Genomic DNA, 24,456 nt, shown 5'->3' with positions numbered 1-24,456 from the left:
AAAGTTCTTCTTTAACTTGCTCTGTAGCTGCACATTGGGGTCGGTGGTCTGTGGCTGTACGACACAGCCCTTGGAGGCCTCCTCCTTTCAGTCGCTTCCCTGCTTGACCTTTTATGATTTCTCCTGTTCTAAGCCTGGGGTGTCCCCACCTCCTCATCCGTTCCACCTACCGGAGAGCACTTGGTTCCAGCTGACAAATCGAGTACACGGGCACACATAGGGATTGAGTGTGGTCCCAAAATAGAAGAGTGATTAATTTATTGACTGATTAAAGCTAGTCATTACACGAAAGGTGTGCAGAAGCTGTGCGCTGCCTCTGTACATATTTAGCTTTGAGATCTTTTATTTTAACCATTACCAAACAATCACATTGGAGCTCAAACCAGTTCTTACTATTAGTTCCTACGTGTGTGTGGGTGTTAATACAAATTTATTTTCTGAGTCAACTTGGGTTCGTTAGGTGGTATGTAACCCCCTAATAAGTAGGCCTACTATTTACATTAGTCAGAGTTCATATTATTCTGGCATCCATTTCACCCATGTTTTTCCCTTCCCCTGATAGTCATCCACGTAGGTCTCCAACAGTAAGTCTCTCCTACTCCATCTTCTTTCCCTGTGCTGTCATCTTTATTTCTTATGCTTCTCATTGAGTGCCTCAGTGGCATAACAAAGGCCCCCGCAGCCCCTGAGCTCCAGGGGGCCCCCTCAGCACCGTACACCATGTACAGGTGGCAGACCTCTGACTGGGTCCAGGGGCCGGTCCCCTCCCCCCCCCCCCCAGGCAGTTTGCAGCCCCCCCCCCCCAAGTTTCGATACGCCACAGGAGTGCCTCCTGCCTCATCAAAAGGGCCTACAGTGCAGCAGTTTACATAGCTGTAGGATTGTTGCTGCCCACTCTACACTTCCATCAATTGGACACCATTTCTTCACCGTTTCTTCTCACCCTGCTCTGCTGTTCCCCTCTTTCAGGTCTTTTGTCTGTGGCTTTGATTCCCTGTGATTGTAACTGGTGGATGCTATTCCTCATTTAGCAAGAACTGTACCCAGCATCGCAAACTTGTACCTAATTTTACCTTTTTTAGGTCTCTGGGTCCTTTCCCAACAAGCACTGCTTGATTGTGAAAGCATATTCCCTTGTAATGGGGTGCAATTTGCCCAGTATATCCTTTCAATATTTGCCTATATTCCAAATGACAAAAACATATGAATAAAGTCTGCCCCCTCAGTTTTGCATCTCGTGCTAGTAGAGGGCCTTCGCGGGTAGACCCTGCTCAATTTTAGTGGAGTCGGGTATACCCTGTTGCCGAAATTAAAATGTATTTACTTGAACCTGTCGCTGTTTGATATTCCTTAAACCTGCAAGCAAGGGGGTAAAGGTGTATTTGTTTCCTTCGGTATCCTGGTGTTTGACAGATTCCCACCTTTATCAGCTGTCAGGGCTTTATACACAGTTGAAACAAGTTATTCCCTAATGTCCATGTCATCATAGCTAGGGTTGCTGTCAGTCCCTTCATATTTCCCTAATAGTCTGTACCATCTTAGCATATTGTAAGAATTGACTTGGGCCTGTGCGAAAGCTTCTCTGCACCTCCTTCAAAGTAACAGATTTATCACCAGGGTAGAGGTCATCTATCATGTTGCGCACCACTTCTCCCCTTCCACTGCACCACCACCAAATTGTGACTAATGTGCCTGGCGAATACGAGGCATGGTTTAGGCGCTTCCTGACTGCTCTATCCCAGACTTTCCCTGTCTGGTGTGCTGCCTAGGGCAGGGCATTGAAGTGGGATATTACTTCCCATCATAAGAAGCTGCGTAATGATATCTGGCCACGTGTTGCTTCAAGCAGTTTTCTTTTCTAGTTATTACCATCCGCTATCCACTTACTGTGTGTTGGAGCAGCGATGCTTTTCAGTATATTTCAAGGTCTGGCAGACCCAAGCCACCCTCCTCACAGCTCCGCTTCAACAGTTCCAAACTGACTCTGCTGTACTTTCCACCCCACACAGGGGACAATAGTAGCTGGTCTAGTTCTCAGACCAGCTTTACTGCCAGGGGACAAACACAATATAGCGTCACATGCAAGCATGTTGGAAGGAGGACCATTTTGGCCCATGCCACCCTCCCCATAACAGATAATAATAGATCATTCCAGAAGTGCACTGAATTTTTCAGACCAGTGATTACTCTACCTATATTGTGTAAGTATTTAAAGTAGTCTCTCTCCTTTTGTATGTCAATAGTTGGGTATATCTCGGGTCCACCCAAGTCAGCATGCTCTGTCTGGTCTAGCTTTAATTACTCCACTTGATTTGCAAACCTGCTACTGCTACAAAAGTCTTAAAGTCCTTCGAGCCCCGGTATTTACCTGTTCGACTGGTGCATGTATATTAATGTCATCTGAGTACATAGATACTGTATGCATGGCAGCTCCTATTGCGACTCCTCATTTCCACAATGCAAGCCTTAATCTACATCACAGGGGCACAGCCACTAGTGTGCAAAGCAGGAACGAGAATAAGCATCCCTACCGGGTGCCTCTCTGTATATCCGGACTCTGTTTTGCTCCGTCTGGCTGTAACTCTCACTATTTAGCTGTGTATACTACAGTCATATCCATCCCTTAGCATTCAACCTAAATCTGAACTTCTCCAAATCCCAGAGCAAGTATTCTCGCCCTAATGTATTGAAGACTTTTTTGATGTCCAAAGCGTCAAGTGGGTAGTGCTGCTCCGCAGTCTCCATTGTGTGCCATAAAATCATGTGCCATCTTAGGTTGTTCTTTTCGGTAGGTACAGAGACACCTTGGTCACTATGCATCAGGTTCTCCTCTACCTTCATCAATCTCCATCAAACTTTAAGGTGATTCTCTGAGATCCTTTGATACAAGTCAGAAGGGAAACCATTGCTGTTGTGGTGCATCGCTCGTCTGCATATTGTTAATTTTCCCAGTCAGTTCTGGCTGCATTGTTTGTATAACACCTATAGATGTGTATGTATGTTGTCATTGATCCACCGCTGCACTTATTAAATTAGCCCTCTATCATATGAAGTTTTTGAAGACATGTAATTTCCCTACTATATTTCGCCTTTGGAATAATTATGATGGCGTTACTTCATTTATGTTAGCTGTTTCTTTCTGCTCTGAGTTTTACATAGGTTTGTTTCCTTGTAAAAGCCAGGCATAATTCTGCCTGGTAGATTGGTAGCTTGCCTTTTGGTCAGAATTGACCTAAAATGCTCCCTGTAAGCCAAATGATTGAAATAAAATGTCATGGCCTAATATAACCCTTGCACTATCTTCAGCTGATAATGAAGGCTAATCATATCATCCTTCCACTGCCCCAAGAACAATTAAAGTGTAACTGTGCAGTTTTTTCAGGCATAGGAGCATGATGGTGCTGAGGACTATAATGTTTAAGATTTGTCCAGATGTGATACTTCAAAAAACTGTAGGAATGTGCCAAAAAGTACAGAGGCTTGCCGGATTTTGGTCCTCAAGTATGCTGACAATAGACATGGTGACATTCCTGCCTGATTTTAAACTTGTGGGTAACACTCTCCAAATTATCAATGATTCACCTATCAAGCTTACGTTTAACTCTACGAAGATGGAAATTTGATATTTTTCCTCTTCCCTATTCTGATGTTACTCGAGCCCCGTTCTCCGGTTTCACTAAAGGGTATTTCTCCTTCTTTCAATTTAGCAGCCAAATGGGTCAGCTTCATGTTAATCCCCCAAATCACTCCTAGGTATTTGATATTTTTAAATATATCCAACTGGCATACAAACAAATCTAGCTTCTTCATGCGTTAAACATCGATTCTCACTGTGCATATTGCCTGTTCAGTCATTAGTGGTCCCTCACATTAAATAGGCAAAGCACTACGGATTGGGTTTCCACAAACATCCCTGCGACTCCTCAGGACAAATTGTAATTCAATTACTCCCCCTTTAAGCTTGTATCGTTTTTAAGATTTATTATTTGGTGTTTAAGTTGTGTGGCAATGTACACTGTCAAACAACATTACCAAGAACAAACTGGAAGTCAAGTGCCCGAGAACGTCTAATCACTGAAGACTGTCTAATGAGGGAATTGTTGTATCTTGCCTTCTTGTATGTTCTTGTTACACAGTTCAGTGGAGCTATGAAATATACTTGAATGTTGTTTGTCAGTGTTGAGACTGGCAGTTTAGGTACTGAGGTGCGTAGTCTGAATGGTAACGTAATATGGCTCCTCGTGGCGCATTGTTTTCCCAGTCTAGCGTGTGTCGCCATTTAAGGAGAACCATTTTATGCCCACTGGAGCCTTGCCTGATTCTTTTGCTTCACAGTAGTGATGAGTAGAAGAAATTACTAGTGCTCCAGTCTTAAAAAACATGAGGAGGCTTCATGAGAGGGAACCTGGAAGCCCCAACACAGTTTTTTATTTCGATGGTCTCGGTGTCCTCCCAAAATGCCTAAAAGATGCCTGAGTTGCATTTGAAGCCTACTCTGAGAAGAAGCTTCTAGTGGGTGGTTGGTGAAAGAAGGGAGATTGATAGTGTATTCTCAGTTGCAGGAGAGCCCACAAGTGTTTGAGGTGCTCCAGAAGGAGGTCATCCGTGGGAGAGGAGAAAGTTGTTTGCTGTAGACAAGAGCAAAATCTGTCTTGCTGTGTAGTTAAGTTGCCAGTAGAAGCGAATAACCCAGCGATGTGGAAGAAACACATCACCATAAATTTGTTGCTGCCTAAAATTTCCTTGGAGGACATTTGAAAGTTATTCAGATAGTTTATTGGGACGAGTGCCTTTGTCTGGAGACGGTTGGTGCTGCAAGAGGCACAAATTTATTTGCCACATTCCCTGCCGCAGGTGTATTTGCGTCCCTGGTACTAGAGCTCCATTATACATGGTCTGCAACAATTTTCCATGTGCACATCTCAGACTGTTGGGACTGAATGCTTGAATGCAGATCGGTCTGTGCACTTCTCCAGAGCTGTCTTTGGTTACCTTGGTGACTGGGCCTTGTGGAATTCAGCAGCGGTGTTGTTCCAGGTTGGCTGCCCTTGCTTTGCTCACATGGGCCTGCCATTCCCATCGAGTGCGACTTATGTATATTGAGTTTTGTTTCTGAACTGTGGTTGAAGTATGTTTGAGGGGTGTGCACTTGTTCATGTAGAACGTTTTGATAGAGAGATGTGTATTATAGGAAACTGGTCAGTGCTCTCTCAAGTGCTGCACCATTGTTTCCGAGGGAAGTCATTATTAGTGGTTTGGACTCATGAAGTGATGGTCATCTAAATATTGCATTCGTTCATGTGAACTGTAACCTATATTGTCTGTAGTCAGTGGTGTTTTGTATAGAACTCAGAAGATGTCGATGTTTTAAAGCCTGTGATTCTTTATTGGCACTATTGTCTAAGCAGCATCTTTGTAACCTCTGCTTCTGTCGGGCAAACAATGTGGCTTCTGGTATGGATTGACCTTTCTGTAGAAGGGAAAGGGCCCCCTTTGAATCCTGTCCTTGATGCCAGTTGCTTTGTGTTTCAGTTTACTGTGAGCTTGTTGCTCAGCAATTACTTTGAAGTCATTACATTGGCTGTAAAACAAATGTGAACTTCATGATTATGGTTAATAGTTCAAAACGCCTAATGTAAAATGTACAAGGGGTAGCGATGTTGTTAGTTTATTAATGTTTAACCAGTAGCATGTAATGTTTAAAGATTGTTTAAGCTAAACCAAAATGTACAGATTTAGGATAAATAAACGCTGTTGGAAATTATATGAAATCAAATTGAGTATGACTAAAATACCTTTGCAACTAAAGGTAATTGGTATTGCCTCGACATAAAGGAGTGCACATTGAAGAGGGAACACATCTTTGTGATCTGTGATTGATGTCTGCCTCTGGTATCCTGTCACACCCTATACAGATCCCAATTTGGCCAAACCTGCTACAGCAGGACCTTTGGCAAGATTCCACCACCTATTTTCAAAGGTTCAAATCAAACCTTTTTCAACAGATAAAAAACAGTCATAAAAGCACATAAAACATCGATAAATATGAGCATAAAACACAAACAAATGAGGCATATGATAAAAACAGACCCGCCTTCTCCTAGTATTTATACTAAGTAAACAATATTTTTTTCTAACAAGTATCCCCCCTTATGAAAAGTGCCACAATAAAACATACAAAAGGATCTTCAAGTTTGATCAAATAACTCAATGCAGATTTATGATCTGTAATATTCTGTGGAAGAAGAATGAGTTTTAAGATCACGTCTCTTTAAGTTCTTATAAAAATCACAGAATAGGATAAAGTGCTGAGTGCTTTCTCTTGAATGATTACCACAAGGGTATAGTTTTGTGTCCGGTGTGCGTATCTTCATTTCAGGAAAGGCAACTAGATGATGTACAATATCCACATGCAATCTAGTTAGAACGACACAGTGTTAGATATTATTTACACATGACAAACAGTATTGGCAGCTGTCTGGCAGGGCAGACGACATGTATAACACAATTGTCGGCATCACTAATACCTCACACATTTTACATTCCTGCCTAAATTGAAAGAAGGATGCCTTGATAAGTGTTCTATCAAGGGATAAAGATCTAAGCGGGTCTTGCACTACGGAAATATTGAACAACGTACTGTACAAATCATTTGTATATGATAGCCAAGGAATATTACAGACATGGTCCAGAGCCAGGCAGTCTAAAATAACTGATTTGGTAAAGGGTTAAGTTTTAGACTAGATAGAATACCAAAGTAAAAGGGGTTTTAATGAAAATAGATCTTTCAAAAAATTGTAGCTGACCTCCTTGTGAATAATCATGGATGAGGCTGAGACTGGCAAAAATAACAACTGCTCTATAAAGGTGTTCTCCTCAACCCATGAGGGAGTTACTAGGGGTGAAACTCGACAGACCCCCTCCGAATGTAGCAGCAGACAACCCCCTTGCTGATGGATGTTAACCATTTCCCTAACCGACCGGCTGCCCAGCTTTTGGGAGAACCTGAAAATGCCCTGACAATTTTTAATCATCTTTGATCTAACATTTAGAACCTGCTGAAACTATATACCATTGCCCGAAAATATGATCCCTAAATATGAAAAGGAATTTACCCTTGATATCGGTGAGTCTCCCATAAAAAAGGATCTGCACTTCCGCCTCTTCTTGCCACACACCTTTGTATACTTTTTTGATTTATTAATCGCCATTTCCCTGCATCCCATAAAGGCCCCAATTGCGTTCATCAGTTTGTGCAGTCTGATCAGAGTCCTGGATAGTAAAACGGTGTTGGCAAACACGGGCACAGAGTGTCTGGTGACACTAGGCACATTGGCCTGCAGAGCCTGAAACAAATCATCAAACTCCATTAATAACAAGCGAAAACAAGAAAAGTACCACTACGCAGTCCTGTCTTATTCCTCTCTTTACACTAAAAGGGGGAGAGCATTCCACATTGGGACCATACTGGACTTTAGATGGAAAGTTCCTGCACAGGCTTGCAAGGAAAGAAATAATCTCCTCCGGGGCACCAAGTGAGATCAAAGTTGACCAGATAATTGAATGATCGACCTAATCCAAAGCGTTGCTTAAATCAGCAAAACAAAGATAATGAGATCCTGTCTTCGCCTTGGTAGCCACCACCTATTCAATGGATTATCATCTTTTACATAATAACTTATCAGGAAAGGTGTTTTGGTCCTGCAGTAGCATTTGCCTCCAAGCGCTCTAAAAGTAAAAATGATGAGGCAAGCGGTGCTCCAAGTACTTGATCTGCAGCAGAAAGCTGTCACGGCAAACATTCTTCACCCTCTGGGTACAGGTGTCAAGGAGTAAAGGGAGGTGGTGCAGGGTGGATCTGTTTCACAGACAACACAATTATCCAGTTCTTTGACAGCACAATACCTTATTAATTATCCTTATTAATATCTTAAACTTATATAGAGATGTTTACATTATAAACACTAACAACTTCACCCATTCCAAAGGAGATGCCGGCACTCTGGGAGTTGTGCTTATCCAATCTTTTATTGCAGTCTCAGTACAAGCACGTTAGGATTATGAACATTAGGTTTCAAAGGTATACATTTCAGAAAGTACAGTACACAACACAGTAATTACTGAATGGAGGGTTGAAATAATATTGTAATTAGATTATGGCCCCTAGCTACGTACTCTATATAATGTTTGCTAAGCCTGAATGTGTGCTAAGTTCGGATGCTTGCAAAGCTCGGGCACATGAGTATTGCAATGAGATACGGAATGATGTATGGTAACACAATCTTTGTAAATGCTAATTAAAAACACCGTGGCTGATTCACGCAGTATACCTTAACACAATCTGCCTGTCAAAATGGTCACTTTGTTGCAGATTGGTAACATTAAGTGTTGTGACCATAGAGGTTTGTGGATGTCTAAGACAGCTTGGAAACAAAGCAAAGACGATGGTGACTCTTTAACAATGTCTGTAGTTCAAGCAAAGGAAGGGGATAGTATCTTGGAGCCTGTGTGCGTATTCATAAAAACCATCCTGATTTACTTTTTTTAGTAAAAAAAAGGGGTGCAAGCATGCATACATAGAGGTTGCTTAACAGACCGGGGAGGGGGATCTCACTTGGTCTGCGCTGGATGTCCAACCAGCTGGGTAGCCGGGTGTGGCATTATAGCAACTGCAGGGGCAAACAGCCGGTTCAGATGGTACTTAGAGCCGTTTGCTTGCCAGGCAGAGACACCACTCCGTTTTGCCTGCTCTTGTAGGTGATCTGTTAGCAGCCCTTCCTCTCTCTCAGATGACTGATTCAAGGGTTTCAGTGGATGTTCATGTACATCTGTAAAAGTCAAGGTTGCTTCTTGGCTAGTTCGCCTCTGGTCGCTAGTGAGCAGTACAGTCAGCTTCAAAGTGCTCGGCTAGCATCTCTGGTCACCTCGGGTTGGAAGTGGGCTTTCACTTCGGCAAGATCCTCAGTAGCAGTAGGGCAGGCCAGGATAGCTCAAGCAGGGCCTTCAGACTTAACTCTACCCAGGTGGTTGTGAGCAGCTGGTAGCCCACATTTCCAATGCATTCACAGCATAGGGTCCACGCTGGTCCAAGGCCAGAAGATGTTCACTGAGCAGAAGGGCAGTCCCAAATTTTATTCTATGTGTTGGACAGATGCCCATTAACAACCAGCCTGCATTGCATCTGGTTGAAAATCCAGCCATCCAGTCTGGGGCACAGTTTCATTTTTCAAAGAGCAATGAGAGAAAATTATCATTCCAGAACGCAATGCACAAGCCTCTCCCTATGTATGTTTGCCCAGGCACCACTTCCGGGTATCTGCCTTCTTGTAAAACTATGTAGAATCCCTCAAGACAGGCCCTCAAACAAAGCACAGTAGGGAAAGCAGTGGTTTCAAATGTTCTTTCTGTACGCAGTAACCTACCTCCATCTTGCAGACACCATTCTTGCACTAAAGCAAACTTTCTTTATCAGCTAACCCCTTATGCTTTTATTCTAATACACTGAGGATGCCTACCAGGTTGAGACAATATAAAGATAAAATTTGGAATACTTTTCAAGTAGCTTTTGTACATGGGGATGGTAGTCATTCAGTATGCAAGGAAGAATGATGGCTCAGTATGACAAAGACGAGGTGTTCATACTAGTTAAGAAATTTATGAAAACTGTTCTGACAAATGTAAATTGCAGGAGGAGGTTAAGCCATTTTGGGAAGTTAGGTCGTAGTTATCTTGTGGATCGTGGTACAGTTGTGAGGGGCGAAAGAATTGTTCCTTCAAAGAGTTTAAGGAAAACCATTGTGTAGTTGTGCCACAAAGGCCATTTTTGCCTTGTGAGAACAAACAACGTAGTAAGGTTCTTATTCTGGTGGGCAAATGTGGATGCTGAGGTCGAGAGATTTGTGAGGGAATGTCCTAGTTTTTCTGGGGCTGATAAACATTATAAACCTTGAGGCCACCAATGTGTGAAAATGTCCTTCCGAAACAACCGTCGGAATTAGTAGCTATATATGTTGTAGGCCTACAAGGTGAAAAACAAAAGTATATCATTGTTTTGATAGATTTGTTTTCCAGGTGACCTGTTCTAGAGATTGTGGAAATGGTTGACACACAGTGCGTATTGGAGTTTTTGGACAAGGTATTAGTGTCTGAAGGGTTACCTAAAGCTGTGTTAAGTGGCAATGGAGTTCAATTCTTGTCCAGTGCATCTAAAGACTACTGTAAAAGGATTGGTGTGCAATATAAGACCACATCCCTTTACAATCCAAGTTGCAGCGTTATGGTTGAAAGATTCAACTGGGTGGTAAAGGGAGTTATTCAGTCAGCTATGGCTAATGACACAAATTGGGAGGTACAAGAGTAATGAGAAACAATGTCACAGGGCTGTCACCATTTGTAATAATGAGGGGATGTAATCCCAGGTCCAAGTATAATCCTAGTTGGTTACATCAGCCTAGTGTGGAACAGTGGTCTCTCGAATTAGTTCAGAACAGGATGGAGGAAAAACATTCAGACATGAAAAAAACGTTATGATGAGCTACACAGGGTAAAACCAGTCAACATTGTTGTGGGAATTTGGATTCGAATTAAAAAACCTGTCAACGTAATAAAAAGACAGTCAGTTTTATGAACCAGAGGAAGTGATAGAAGTGTTGAATAATGCTGTCAGAGTAAGCAATGGAAAGTGTGGAATCATAAGTGAGTGGCCAAAGTGTGTAAGGAACTAAGGGAAAATGACCGAGGTTTTTCAAACAAGGACTTCCAGTGATTGGAGTTTGAGGTTGAACATACTGCAAATAACCAGGGGTATCTTAGTGTATGTAAATGATGAGAGTAGAACAAGCTCAGGTAATTCAATATATGACGGTGCGGTGGTGAGTGATGGTTAAGAGAGTGCGAATGTGTGAGCTGGGTACGGGTGTAGCAGTGAGGTTGAGTGAGAGCAAGGAAACCTCACACGTGGCTTAAAGCCTTTTATGTGGAGAACAGGTTTTTCTTGGTAAAGAGTGATTGTACATGTGCATGGTTGTGAGCATATTCGTTTCTAGTAAGGTATAGTGGAAATATAAATATAGTTGTCTTTCACAGGTCCATAAAGTATTTGTAAGTATAGCTTTGTATAAGTGGCACAGTTATTTTTGTTTATATGCATTTTTATTGTATTTTGTTATATTTAAAGGAAGGGGGTGCGTTATGTTTTCAGTTAGGTGTGTTCTGCTGTTGCTATGTGAGCTGTATGTTCTATGTGGAGACAACGGCTGTAGCTGGACAGGAGTGGACGTGCATGTAGAGAAGGCTCCGGACAATAAAGTTGTGTTCTTCCACAAATCGTGTATGATTATTAACACAATAAAGAGGAGCTGTCCCCTTGAGACTGCTGTGCGAGGAGATCAGACAAGGGGCTCCCCTCTCAGAGCACACCGGTGCCACACAAACGACTGCCCAAATGGAAAAATAAAAACAAACGGTAACTCTCGGAGGCGATAGAGAAAAATGGCACAGCATGTCAGGGACTTTTGTCCTCACACTTTTCCTTGAAATAGCTCTTTTTTTTTTGCCTCTGACTGTGACATCGCAACGCTGTAACTATCTACTGTTGCTGTTTTTAACCCAGGGGTGCACCTTGACTCCACTGAGGGGGAGGTTTAGCGAACACATGAGGTGAAGACCTTGGGCTTTCGGTTTACAAAAAAAACAATCACATTAAAATGAGGGAATTGTAGAACTCCCTGTGAACTGATGAGAGTTTGTGTTCCAATATCCGAAGTAAAAATACCACGAAAAAGAGAATTACTACATCTTAATGTGGTTTTTATCACCTGTTTTTCTTACAGGAGTTGGAGAGTGTGTGTGCGCGCGCACACACACACACACACACACACACACACACTCACACTCACACTCACACTCACACACACACACCCCCCCCCCCTCTCTCTGATCTCTCTCTCTCTCTGATCTCTTTACTGAATTGTGCTTCGTTCCATTGTTCTTTACACACAACCACGTGAAGCACATCCCATGGTTGATGCCCTCGAACTGTGGACCCTCTGCCCTTGGCTTGCTTTGGCGGGATGTGCTGTGTTTTGCTGCTAAGACAATTATGGGTTTTAGTGGAACTCGGTATTGTGGGGATGATCGGGTCAGTAAGTGGGATCATCTGTAATCTTTACAGGGATGATGTCCTAAGCTTTCTTTACATCTACCAGTATGGCTGCCCTCAGCTAGTCCACCTGCAAGGAGCATGGAGTTGTAGGTCTGTCTCCCTCATGCAAAAAAAGTTTTAAATCCCACATATGCCACTGAGTAGCGATTTATTATGTGAGGAAATTCCCCAAGCTTTGCATGTACTCCTGCAAATAATGTATGCTCTGTGGTCGTAAATGCACGTACGTGTATAGAGGAGGGCCTTCAGTTGAAGTGTGAAGAGTTGTTCGGGAAGCATGTCCCTGTGAGGTGGTTCTCAAAGCCGTAAGCTTGTGAGCATTCAGACATTTGTAATGCACTCTACTACTTATTTGCTCATTTAAAATGAAACCTGAATGATCCAATCAATTAGTGTTTCAGACATATTCAGTCTTCATATACCAGTTATGAGATGTTTCACGATCTACAAAAACCAAACGGTTCGTTATTTGTTTGATCATCTGTGATGCCACGTGTGAGGTAATGTGCAGCACATTTGGAGTCTGTGTCTTATAGTTATGTAGCTCACACAAAAAAAATAATTTGAGTGGTTTAGGTTTTTTTTTTGAAGCCTATAATGTTGAATATCTGCTGATTTTAAAAAGACACCATATCTTCCCTAAATAAACATATTTCTTGGTAAAAATCTGTGTGTTTGTGTGTGTATAAATAGTGGGAGAGGAATTTTATGTTGGTATATACACTGTTGGGGCCACAGAAAGAGTTAGTACATGGGGCTTGGGGAACAATGTAAGAAATGATGTATTACCTGGTATATATTTACTAATAGATGAATTGACAATCTTCACATTGTCAATGTATAGTTTTGAAAATATCTGTCTGACTGTTTAGAGGCATATCGTTTTCACCTGTTGCCCTTTTTCAGTACTGTAATGGGGCATCTTCTCGACCCCACCTCTGTAAGCAGCACATCATGGGGGCCCGTAAGGGTGGCTGCTGATCTCTGTACTAGCTGTGCCTGGGGTGGGGGTAAAGGTACCCTGTAAAAGGCCAGTCATTATGGTGCAGAATGGGATCGTCTATATCCTGTTTTCCATGCATGGTAGGTGTGGGGAAAGGATTTTGTTTCTTCCTCTCTGACAGGATTGCCATGGAGATGTTCTCTGTCCAATTCCAGATCCAACCAGGCGAGATGAAGAGGTCTTAGGAAAAATAAAGTGATCTTATTTGTCTCTTCTTGCAGGATCATGGTTAAAATGTTTTTTTCAGTTCCTGTGCCCTAGCAGCACGCCCATGGTGGACTTTGTTGCCCCCTTTCTTTGGAGAAGCACAGCAGTGGGAGAAAACTGTTTACATTTTCTCTGTGGTTGTGAGCTAGCAAAGAGCTAGCCACAGACCACATTTCATGCAGTAATGACAATTTGACCCACCATCACTCTCTGAATGGTTGTGTTCTGCTGAGTTCTTGTCTCCACTTGGGACCATCCTTGCTTGTGAAACCCTGAACAGAAGTTTGACCCCAAAACCTTCTTCTCCAGCGAAGGAACCATATCGCTCTACCTCTTAATAATTAAAGATTTAATGTACTTGGAGTCCATGCTTTCTATCACTTTCACTTACCTTATGCAGCTGAAACCCTCTCATTTGTTGTTTTGTTCTGTCTGTTTGCAGCCGGTGGAGGCCACTGACGATGCCTTTTGGGACCAGTTCTGGGCAGACACGGCTACTTCTGTTCAGGATGTCTTTGCATTGGTTCCAGCAGCAGAAATACGGGCGGTGAGGGAAGAATCCCCTTCTAACCTGGCCACACTCTGCTACAAGGTATCTACAGTTCACTCTCTGTCTCCTTTTTGTTACATCGAGGTTTAAGTCATACCCCCTTTTCTGCTTCCTACTGACTATGCTTTGCTCAAAGGTACCCTACTCTCTCTTAGGATCACACTATGCTCTCCTACACAGCACGGTGCACCTTGAACAGCCACTCTCTGCTACAGCAAAGCCCACAGCTTATCACTAAATACAGTGCAATGCAATGCCTTTACGTGCTGCTTTATTAGCATGTCTAGATGCACAAGTATTACCAAGGATTAGAAATGATTTATGAATGAATGAATGATACTTCTATAGCGCACAGCTACTCAAAAGCATGTCCAGGTGCTTTAGACACCTGGAGACGGGAAAGAAACACGAACCGCCGGGATCACACAATCACTAAAATTTTTATAAAAATGTTTTCAGTCCTTTCTTAAATTTTATTTCCTCCATAGTGGATCTCAAATGCCCAGGCAACTAATTGCACATACTGCCTGCTCTAACTATAAAAGAGTAGCCTCTTCTGCGTTGTTTTTTAAATTGGGGAACCATGATTACACCAATGCTACTGGAATGCAGGGACCTTCCTGATCTATTTTCCATAATCCTCTCATTCAAGTACCTGAGGCCTTTGTTATGAAGGGCTTGATGTGTCAATGTCAGTGCCTTGTACATTATGCATTACTGACGGGCAGCCAGTGCAGTCTCTTCCGGAACTGAGATACTGATGTGTGTTTAGGCAATTTATGAGGTAGGCAGACTGCCAAGTTCTGAATTACTTGAAGACAGTGGACAAGATATTGAGGGAGACCCAAGTACAGAACATTGGCATAGTCTAGCCTAGATAATATCAATACTGTGACCACAACGACTCTTGCGTCATACAGAAGTAAGTTAAGAATCTTCCTCAGCTTGCAACAGATCCACACCTGTGCACTGAACGATAGTTGGGAGTCAAACATAACACTGAGATTTCTCGCCACCGCTGTTTGAGGGTGCAGTGCTCCAACCCATCATGGGAGGGGATTCAGCCCAAACAATACGAGCTCAGTTTTGTCTGGTGTGTACTGCAGTTTATTAGCTCTCAGCCATTCAAGTAGCGCTTTCATGCAACATACAATTGCAACTTTTGCACTTGCAGACTCCCCATCATAAGTGAGTTGGAGCTGCGTATCATCTACCTATGATATGACCTTGATGTTAAATGATTCAACCAAATATTTCAATGGTATCATATAGATTTTGAAGAGTGTAGGACTTAGGGAGGATCACTGCGGCACCCCACACTACAACATTTCTGCCCTAGAGGCCTCTCAAGGAAAGAGTTCAGCCAGCTTAAGGCAGAGCCTGTCACCCCTAGTTGTTTTAACCTGCACAGCAGTATATTATGGTCTACTGTATCAAATGCAGCTGACAGGTCCAAAAGCACCAGAACAATTAAGTCAGAATACAACCTGAACTTAATGGATTCGGAGTCTTCCAATAACGTCATCTCGGTGCTGTAGCGGGCTCTAAAACCTGATTGGGATGGGTGTGACAAATTGTTCTCAGCCAGAATAGTAGTACACTGTTTGTTCATCACTTTTTCCAAGATTTTCGAGGCTGCAGAGAGACTGGTCTAAAATTTGCCAATGTTTCAGAGTCATGTATTTTTTTCATGCATCTTATTATTACATATAGATCAAAAAGAATCATGGTGACATTAAGAAGCAAAAATCCTAATGAGAAAAACATCAGTACACAGTGACTTATTCCCATCTTTACTCTCTAACACCGGAAACAACTTGCCATCCTACCTCCCCCATCCTCCCCCCCCAACAGTTCACGGGATAGCATCAAAGTTCTGGCATCTTTGACCCCATTTATCTTGATTGGTATTCGTAATAGGAGCACACATTTCTCCCGATATACATTCTGTTTTCCTTATATTGTTGATTTTTGCCCACTTGCTTGGACAACCCATGTTTTCGTAGACCACCCTCTCTGCCTGCATGCACCCGTCCATATCATCCAATTGCTGAGGTGTGGTGTTGATTCAGCTCCCCACAACCGCGCCATGTTGCGTTTAGCCACTATCAAGCCCAGTGTGACCCAGAAGAAAGTCCATGCGAGTGAGAACAGTTTTGTCCCCAGTGTTTAGGAGGCACCATTTTCCTGTTGGTACCATATCACACCCACACACACTGATGAGACAGTCATTCACATCTATCCACAGGGATGTGGAATTCCTATCGCCCGGGACATCTTGTTTGGGGTCAAGGGCAACAAGTTTTTATGTTTACTTTGTCCTTGGGACAAGTAGGCTCAACCCTCTGCAGCACAAACCCTTTGGCTGCCTGTTTACAGAGAGTAATGTGTAGGTAATGTGTTTCCAAAAGATAATGCTGTTTGGACTTGTATTTATGGTTCATTATTTGAAAGCCTTCATTATTAGGGTGAGTGCTGTAAATAAATGTTTTAAGGTCACACTTCACTACTGACGTTGGCTCCAGTACAAAAAAAAACAAAGCGTGTATACACATGTTTGAAAAGTTTAGGCTATGAGGCTAAGTATAATGCTCCCAGAATGCTCTCTGATTAGATGCAAATGAAGTGTCATTTAGTAAAATGTTTTGATGCATGCTAGTATTTCCCAAAAATATTTCTAATGGAAAATCAGTGTAACCATTTTCAACACGATTATGGGAAGCATGAAAATAAACAAAAACTGACAAAGCCAATTGATCTGACATATTTTTATAAGCCTTTTAGTTTCATCAATGCGTGTCTTGTTTTGTCATGGCTTTTGTAACACTTTATTGTTGTGGGAGCTGCCAGGCCCTCAACATTGTAACAGACACTGGCAAAAAAAAAATAATACTTTTTTGAACTCTAAAAGCACACGTTGCCACCAGTGGCATAACAAAGCCCCGCAGCCGCCCTCCAGGGGGCCCCTTCAGCACAGCACCTGCCCTGAGTGAGTCTGGAGAGGGGGCTCCTCCATGTTCTTTGCAAAGGGGCACCCTCCAGTTTCGTTACGTCACTAATTGCCACTGTAGTTTCTGACACTGAACAAAACTACTTTGTGTGCCAATATGCTCCTTGTGGAAGAGCAGAATGCGATCACTCACAGTAAAGCCAGCCGAAAGAGAGAGAAATAGAAGTTTAATAAAAACAAAATGTCTTTGTTAACACCAGACCTAATTAGGGACCAAGACCCACATGAGGTAGCTTTTTGCATGTCGCAAACAGCGACTTTCGCTGTTTGCAACGTGCAAAAAGCACATTGCGATGCACAAACCCAGTTTTGCGTTTCGGTAACCTGGTTACCAAATCGCAAAACGGGTTCGCGACTCGCAATTAGGAAGGGGTGTTCCCTTCCTAATTGCGACTCGCAGTGCAATGTAGGATTGTTTTGGGAACGCAGGCGCAAACCAATCGCATATTTGCACCCATTTCAAATGGGTGCTAACACTTTCACAAAAGGGAGGGGGTCCCACTGGGACCCCTTCCCCATTGTGAATGTCACTGTAAACATTTTTTCAGAGCAGGCAGTGGTCCTGCGGACCACTGCCTGCTCTAAAAAACTGAAACGAAAACGTTTAATTTTTCGTTTTTGTAATGCATCTCGTTTTCCTTTAAGGAAAACGGGCTGCATTACAAAAAAAAACTGCTTTATTGAAAAGCAGTCACAGACATGGTCTGCTGTCTCCAGCAGGCCACCATCCCTGTGAGGCTGCCATTCGCAAGGGAGTCGCAAATTGCGACCCACCTCATGATTATTCATGAGGTGTGTGTTTGCGAAGCCCTTGTGAATCACAGATGGTGTCAGGGACATATCGATAAGTCTCAGTGGAGACCATTTGGTATTCTGTTTGTAAATGTGTATCTGGAAGCACCGCACCCTGTTTCCATAAGTCACCCACCATAGAAAGGCCAAAAAGATCCCATCTGTCAAAGCCCCCTTGTAAGGCCAGAGTGCCTAACCGCATGGTGTCTCATAAGGGAGAGGCTTGTGTGATCTTACCCCGCCAGCCCATAGCATTCAGTGCTGTGTGCCAAAGAGCAAGTGTAACCTCAGTAGGACTGGGAAGGGGTGTAGTGCATGTTCTCCCACAGATGGCTTTCAGACAACCCTGGGCTGCATGTTTCTCCTATCCACTCTAGAGGCAGGTTCATCCTTTGGGAGATGAACCCAGTGATTGACAACAAATAGTTGTGGTGCCCTATAATATTTTTTGAGATCAGGGAGAGCAATCCCTCTGTCGTACAAGCCCCTTGTTAGTTTCTGGAGAGTTATCTGAGGAGGACCCCCATCCCAGAGGAGTGTACGGGTTGATCTGTCTATTGCTTGGATAGGGTGCTGTGAGAAAGTAGCTTCTTTCTAGCCTTGTTACCTCCACTTTTGGCCTGTTTGTGAGTGTATGTCAGGGTGTTTTCACTGTCTCACTGGGATCCTGCTAGCCAGGGCCCAGTGCTCATAGTGAAAACCCTATGTTTTCTGTATGTTTGTTATGTGTCACTGGGACCCTGCTAGCCAGGACACCAGTACTCATAAGTTTGTGACCTGTAAGTATGTATTCCCTGTGTGATGCCTAACTGTCTCACTGAGGCTCTGCTAACCAGAACCTCAGTGGTTATGCTCTCTCATTTCTTTCCAAATTGTCACTAACAGGCTAGTGACCAATTTCACCAATTTACATTGGCATACTGGAACACCCTTATAATTCCCTAGTATATGGTACTGAGGTACCCAGGGTATTGGGGTTCCAGGAGATCCCTATGGGCTGCAGCATTTCTTGTGCCACCCATAGGGAGATCTGACAATTCTTGCACAGGCCTGCACTTGCAGCCTGAGTGAAATAACGTCCACGTTATTTCACAGCCATTTACCACTGCACTTAAGTAACTTACAAGTCACCTATATGTCTAACCTTTACCTGGTAAAGGTTGGGTGCTAGGTTACTTAGTGTGTGGGCACCCTGGCACTAGCCAAGGTGCCCCCACATTGTTCAGGGCAAATTCCCCGGACTTTGTGAGTGCGGGGACACCATTACACGCGTGCACTATACATATGTCACAACATATGTATAGCGTCACAATGGTAACTCCGAACATGGCCATGTAACATGCCTAAGATCATGGAGTTGTCACCCCAATGCCATTCTGGCATTGGGGAGACAATTCCATGATCCCCTGAGTCTCTAGCACAGACCCGGGTGCTGCCAAACTGCCTTTCCCGGGGTTTCACTGCAGCTGCTGCTGCTGCCAACCCCTCAGACAGGTTTCTGCCCTCCTGGGGTCCAGCCAGGCTTGGCCCAGGAAGGCAGAACAAAGGACTTCCTCAGAGAGAGGGTGTTACACCCTCTCCCTTTGGAAAAAGGTGTCAGGGCTGGGGAGGAGTAGCCTCCCCCAGCCTCTGGAAATGCTTTGATGGGCACAGATGGTGCCCATCTCTGCATAAGCCAGTCTGCACTGGTTCAGGGATCCCTCAGCCTTGCTCTGGCGCGAAACTGGACAAAGGAAAGGGGAGTGGCCACTCCCCTGCACCTCCCCTGGGAGATGCCCAGAGCTCTTCCAGTGTGCTCCAGACCTCTGCCATCTTGGAAACAGAGGTGCTGCTGGCACACTGGACTGCCCTGAGTGGCCAGTGCCAGCAGGTGACGTCAGAGACTCCTTCTGATAGGCTCCTTCAGGTGTTGCTAGCCTATCCTCTCTCCTAAGTAGCCAAACCTCCTTTTCTGGCTATTTAGGGTCTCTGCTTTGGGGAATTCCTTAGATAACGAATGCAAGAGCTCATCAGAGTTCCTCTGCATCTCTCTCTTCACCTTCTGCCAAGGAATCGACTGCTGACCGCGCTGGAAGCCTGCACAACTGCAACATAGTAGCAAAGACGACTACTGCGACCTTGTAACGCTGATCCTGCCGCCTTCTCGACTGTTTTCCTGGTGGTGCATGCTGTGGGGGTAGTCTGCCTCCTCTCTGCACTAGAAGCTCCGAAGAAATCTCCCGTGTGTCGACGGAATCTTCCCCCTGCAACCACAGGCACCAAAGAACTGCATCACCGGTCCTCTGGGTCTCCTCTCAGCACCACGAGCGAGGTCCCTTGAACTCAGCAACTCTGTCCAAGTGACTCCCACAGTCCAGTGACTCTTCAGTCCAAGTTTGGTGGAGGTAAGTCCTTGCCTCCCCACGCTAGACTGCATTGCTGGGAACCGTGTGTTTTGCAGCTACTCCGGCTCCTGTGCACTCTCCCAGGATTTCCTTTGTGCACAGCCAAGCCTGGGTGCCCGGCACTCTAACCTGCATTGCACGACCTCCTGAGTTGTCCTCCGGCTTCGTGGGACCCTCTTGTGCAACTTCGGGTGAGCTCCGGTTCACTCCACTTCGTAGTGCCTGTTCCGGCACTTCTGCGGGTGCTGCTTGCTTCTGAGTGGGCTCTTTGTCTTGATGGACGCCCCCTCTGTCTCCTCACGTAATTGGCGACATCCTGGTCCCTCCTGGGCCACAGCAGCATCCAAAAACCCTAACCGCAACCCTTGCAGGTAGCAAAGCTTGTTAGCGGTCTTTCTGCACGGAAACACCTCTGCACGACTCTTCACGACGTGGGACATCCATCCTCCAAAGGGGAAGTTTCTAGCCCTTGTCGTTCTTGCAGAATCCACAGCTTCTACCATCCGGTGGCAGCTTCTTTACACCCACAGCTGGCATTTCCTGGGCATCTGCCCACTCCCGACTTGATCGTGACTCTTGGACTTGGTCCCCTTGTTCCACAGGTACTCTCGTCAGGAAATCCATTGTTGTTGCATTGCTGGTGTTGGTCTTCCTTGCAGAATTCCCCTATCACGACTTCTGTGCTCTTTGGGGATCTTAATGCACTTTGCACCCACTTTTCAGGGTCTTGGGGTGGGCTATTTTTCTAACCCTCACTGTTTCCTTACAGTCCCAGCGACCCTCTACGAGGTCACTTAGGTTTGGGGTCCATTCGTGGTTCGCATTCCACTTCTAGAGTATATGGTTTGTGTTGCCCCTATCCCTATGTGCCCCCATTGCATTCTATTGTGACTATACATTGTTTGCACTGTTTTCTATTGCTATTACTGCATATTTTGGTATTGTGTACATATATCTTGTGTATATTTGCTATCCTCATACTGAGGGTACTCACTGAGATACTTTTGGCATATTGTCATATAAATGAAGTACCTTTATTTTTAGTATATCTGTGTATTGTGTTTTCTTATGATATTGTGCATATGACACTAGTGGTACTGTAGGAGCTTCACTTGTCTCCTAGTTCAGCCTAAGCTGCTCTGCTAAGCTACCTTTTCTATCAGCCTAAGCTGCTAGACACCGCTCTACACTAATAAGGGATACCTGGGCCTGGTGCAAGGTGTAAGTACCCCTTGGTACCCACTACAAGTCAGTCCAGCCTCCTACAGGTGCGTTTTGAACTACATATAGAAAGCGGGGGAGGGCCATCATTTTAAATAAGGCAAGGTCCTCCAGATTTGAAAATCCCCTTGTAAGCGTGTATGCGGTGGTTTGAGGTGGTGCACGTAGAATGCGTCAGGGTCTCTTGTGACAAAGATCCCCAAGTAGCGAAACCCTGTGACCACCTGAGCTACGTAGTCATCAGGTGTGTGCAGTGCAGGTCTATAGAGGACATAGAGCAAAGACTTGATCCAGTTAATGGCGTAGCCTTAGTGGCGAGGGTAAAGTGTGAATATGTCAATAATGCTTTTGAGACTCGGATCAGCTATATAGAGGAGGATGTCATCTGCGTAGAGGGAGATTTCTGTATTCTCAGTCTGCAGTCCATTGTAGCCTTCTAATCAAGGGATCACACTGAATCCAGGCCATGAGGAGTTTCAGGACCAAAGCAAAAATTAGGTGAGAGAGAGTACAGTCCTGCCTTGTGCCTCGTCCGAGGTGAAATAGTGCAGACGTGCCGCCATTTATTGTTATTTCAGTGAGGGGATCAGAATATGGGAGACATATCCAGGAGACATATCCAGGAGACATAGCTCGGGATGACACCTAATTTCTCCAGTATAACGCACATAAAGGTCCACTCCACTGTGTTAAAGGCCATCTGTGTGTTGAGAAACAACACAAGAGCTGCTTCTTGGATTCTCGTTGCACGGCCCAGGACACTATGTAGACGTTGCAGATTTAGTGCTTCTCCCTTGCATGAATCCGGATTGAAGCCGGAGTGATCCGTGTGGACCAGCGATCAAATCGCCTTAACCAATTGTGTAGCTAAACACTTTGCCAGAATTTTCACTTCTGCATTAAGGAATGAAATAGGCCTGTAGGAGGCACTCATTTCTGGCGGTTTACCCCTCCTTATATGTATGGCAACTATGTTATCTACTATGGTCTTTGGGCAGTACTCTGTCATCTTGGCACTCCAAAAACATCTCCAATAGATGAAGGGCAATTTTTGTTGCTATAAGTTTATAGAGTTCTATAGGTAGGCCTTTTGGACCCACAGCTTTACCTAATGCCAAACTGTGGATCACCTGCGTCACTTCGCTTTCCGTCAGTTCCTGCTCTAGAAACTCTGTCTGTCTGCGAAATACCCAGCATCTGAATACCAGGTTGCAACTCACGAGATTCTTCAGTCATAGCCGCAGGTGTCGGGGATGCAAGCGGGCATAGTAGTCTGCAAAGAAATCAGCCACGCCTTGCCTATCTTCTACACTTTCGACCCTATTATTTAAGACCTCAAGAAGCCACAGAGATTCTACCTCTCTTTTATCCAGCCAAGCCAGAAGCCTCCCAGCCATATCGCTCACCTCATATAGGCAATGCTGAGTTGCACAGTGATGAGCCCTTGTGGCCTTTGTCGCAACATCTCTGTATTCCTCTTGCTTCAAGGATAGATCATGTTGTTAGTTCCCCTTTTTATCCGCAGTGAGCTGGGATTCCAACTTCTGGAATTCCCCCTCAAGTTTTTCCAACCAGGCTCTCTTTTTCTTTTTGTGCTCTGCTATCAGTGCCATGCCCTGACCCGTAATGGGGGTTTTATATGCTTCCCACATCGAAATATTGCTCTGTGGTCTCATGGAGGTTCACGTGCATGTGAGGTATCTTGAGGTACCAGGGAGTGAGCACTATTCTTGGTCTGTTCCTACGTCCGCCAGTCCGTAGGTTGCAGAAACTGGGGAGTGATTGGTGATGCCTCTGAGAAGGTGGTGGACCTCTCCAATATGGGGAAGTTGCTGAGCCAAGGTAAGTATATAGTCGATGAGCATGAGGCTCCCATGTGCTCTCGAGTGATATGTATACTGTTGTGCTCTAGGGTTGAAGGTACACCACACGCCCACAAGGCCAATCGCCAATATGAAGTCAGCCAGTGGACGATGGGCTGACCGTGACCAGTGAGGAGGCCAGTGGTCATTGACATCACAGAGGGCAGCGTTAAAGCCCTCCCCCCCCCAAACAACATGCCGCCCTCAGGGAGCTTGAGGAGAAGCACACTGAGGTCTGAAAATGCTGCATTGTGGATTCTTGGGTATATATTGAGCAAGATGATGTTGGTGTTTTTGCCCTCTCAATGTCCTAGGAGCGCCACATATCTACCATGTGAGTCAGGCCAGATAGTTTGTATCATAAATGAGAGGGATCTACTCCTACGGATGCCCCCCCCCATGGGCAGCCATTCTGAAACCCCATCTATCTAGGGTGTGGTAGGTGTTTCCCTGGAAGAGTGACTTCTGTAATAGAACTAGATCAGGTGAGGGTCTTTTAAGGTATTGCAATACCATCCCTCTTTTAATTCTATCTCCCAACCCGTTGCCATTCTAGGAGAAGATCTTGAAACTAGGAGCGCCTAGGGTGGAAGCCATAAATAGTTGATAGCAAGAGATATGGAGGCAGCCAATGGGTGAAGGCCCCTGCCATGCTCTGGGGCTGTTCAACAATTAATAGGGGGAACGGTACCACCATTTTAGAGGTCATGGAGAATTGCATGTGTGGGACGGAGCTGGGTCCCCTGAGGGGTGTGGTCAGTCAGTAGCTGGAATGTTGGAATGCCCATTTTGTGCTGCTACTGTGTAAATGTGAGAATGTCACCATAACACTGAAATGGCAAAAAAATAAACAAACTGTTCAACCCAAACCCCAATAACATACCCCCACCCTGCCTCCCTGCATGATGGACCTGAAACTGCCTGTCCCCCCGCACCCCCAACTTTGCTGAGTGCCTGTCACCCTAAAAGATAATACAAACTAAAGGAGTCTGTAGATCCCACCAGATTGCAACCTAACCGCCCTCCCCACGTACAAAAAGACGTAATGTTACCACGGATATTGTCAATATTTGAAGAGTTTCAGTCCTAAAGTTTGAAGTATGGCGTCTAGTTGAGCATAGGGTTAGCGCCCCCACTGTCTCAGCGTTTGCTCAGGACAATCTAGTGGAACAAGGAGCAGGTCCCGAGCTGTCTCGTCTGCTCAATGTCAGGCAGTGTTCCTCGGGAAAAGCCCAGGAGAGATCCTTGTTCCTGGCCAGGCCAT

The 24,456-nt window shown here is 44.6% G+C and overlaps 1 protein-coding gene across 1 annotated transcript in view; it reads left to right on the top strand.

Annotated features, from left to right (window-relative positions):
- HID1 (HID1 domain containing) overlaps positions 1-24,456 on the top strand; it is a 187,022-nt gene that overhangs the window by 42,633 nt on the left and 119,933 nt on the right. The window contains exon 2 of the mRNA XM_069200104.1: positions 13,816-13,965. Within this exon, the coding sequence (XP_069056205.1) occupies positions 13,816-13,965 (150 nt within the window). The remainder of the gene's footprint in view (positions 1-13,815; positions 13,966-24,456) is intronic.

Source organism: Pleurodeles waltl, chromosome 7 (genome assembly GCF_031143425.1).
Source record: "Pleurodeles waltl isolate 20211129_DDA chromosome 7, aPleWal1.hap1.20221129, whole genome shotgun sequence".
NCBI classification, from domain to species: Eukaryota; Metazoa; Chordata; class Amphibia; order Caudata; family Salamandridae; genus Pleurodeles; species Pleurodeles waltl.
This window is presented reverse-complemented; position numbering and strand designations above follow the sequence as displayed.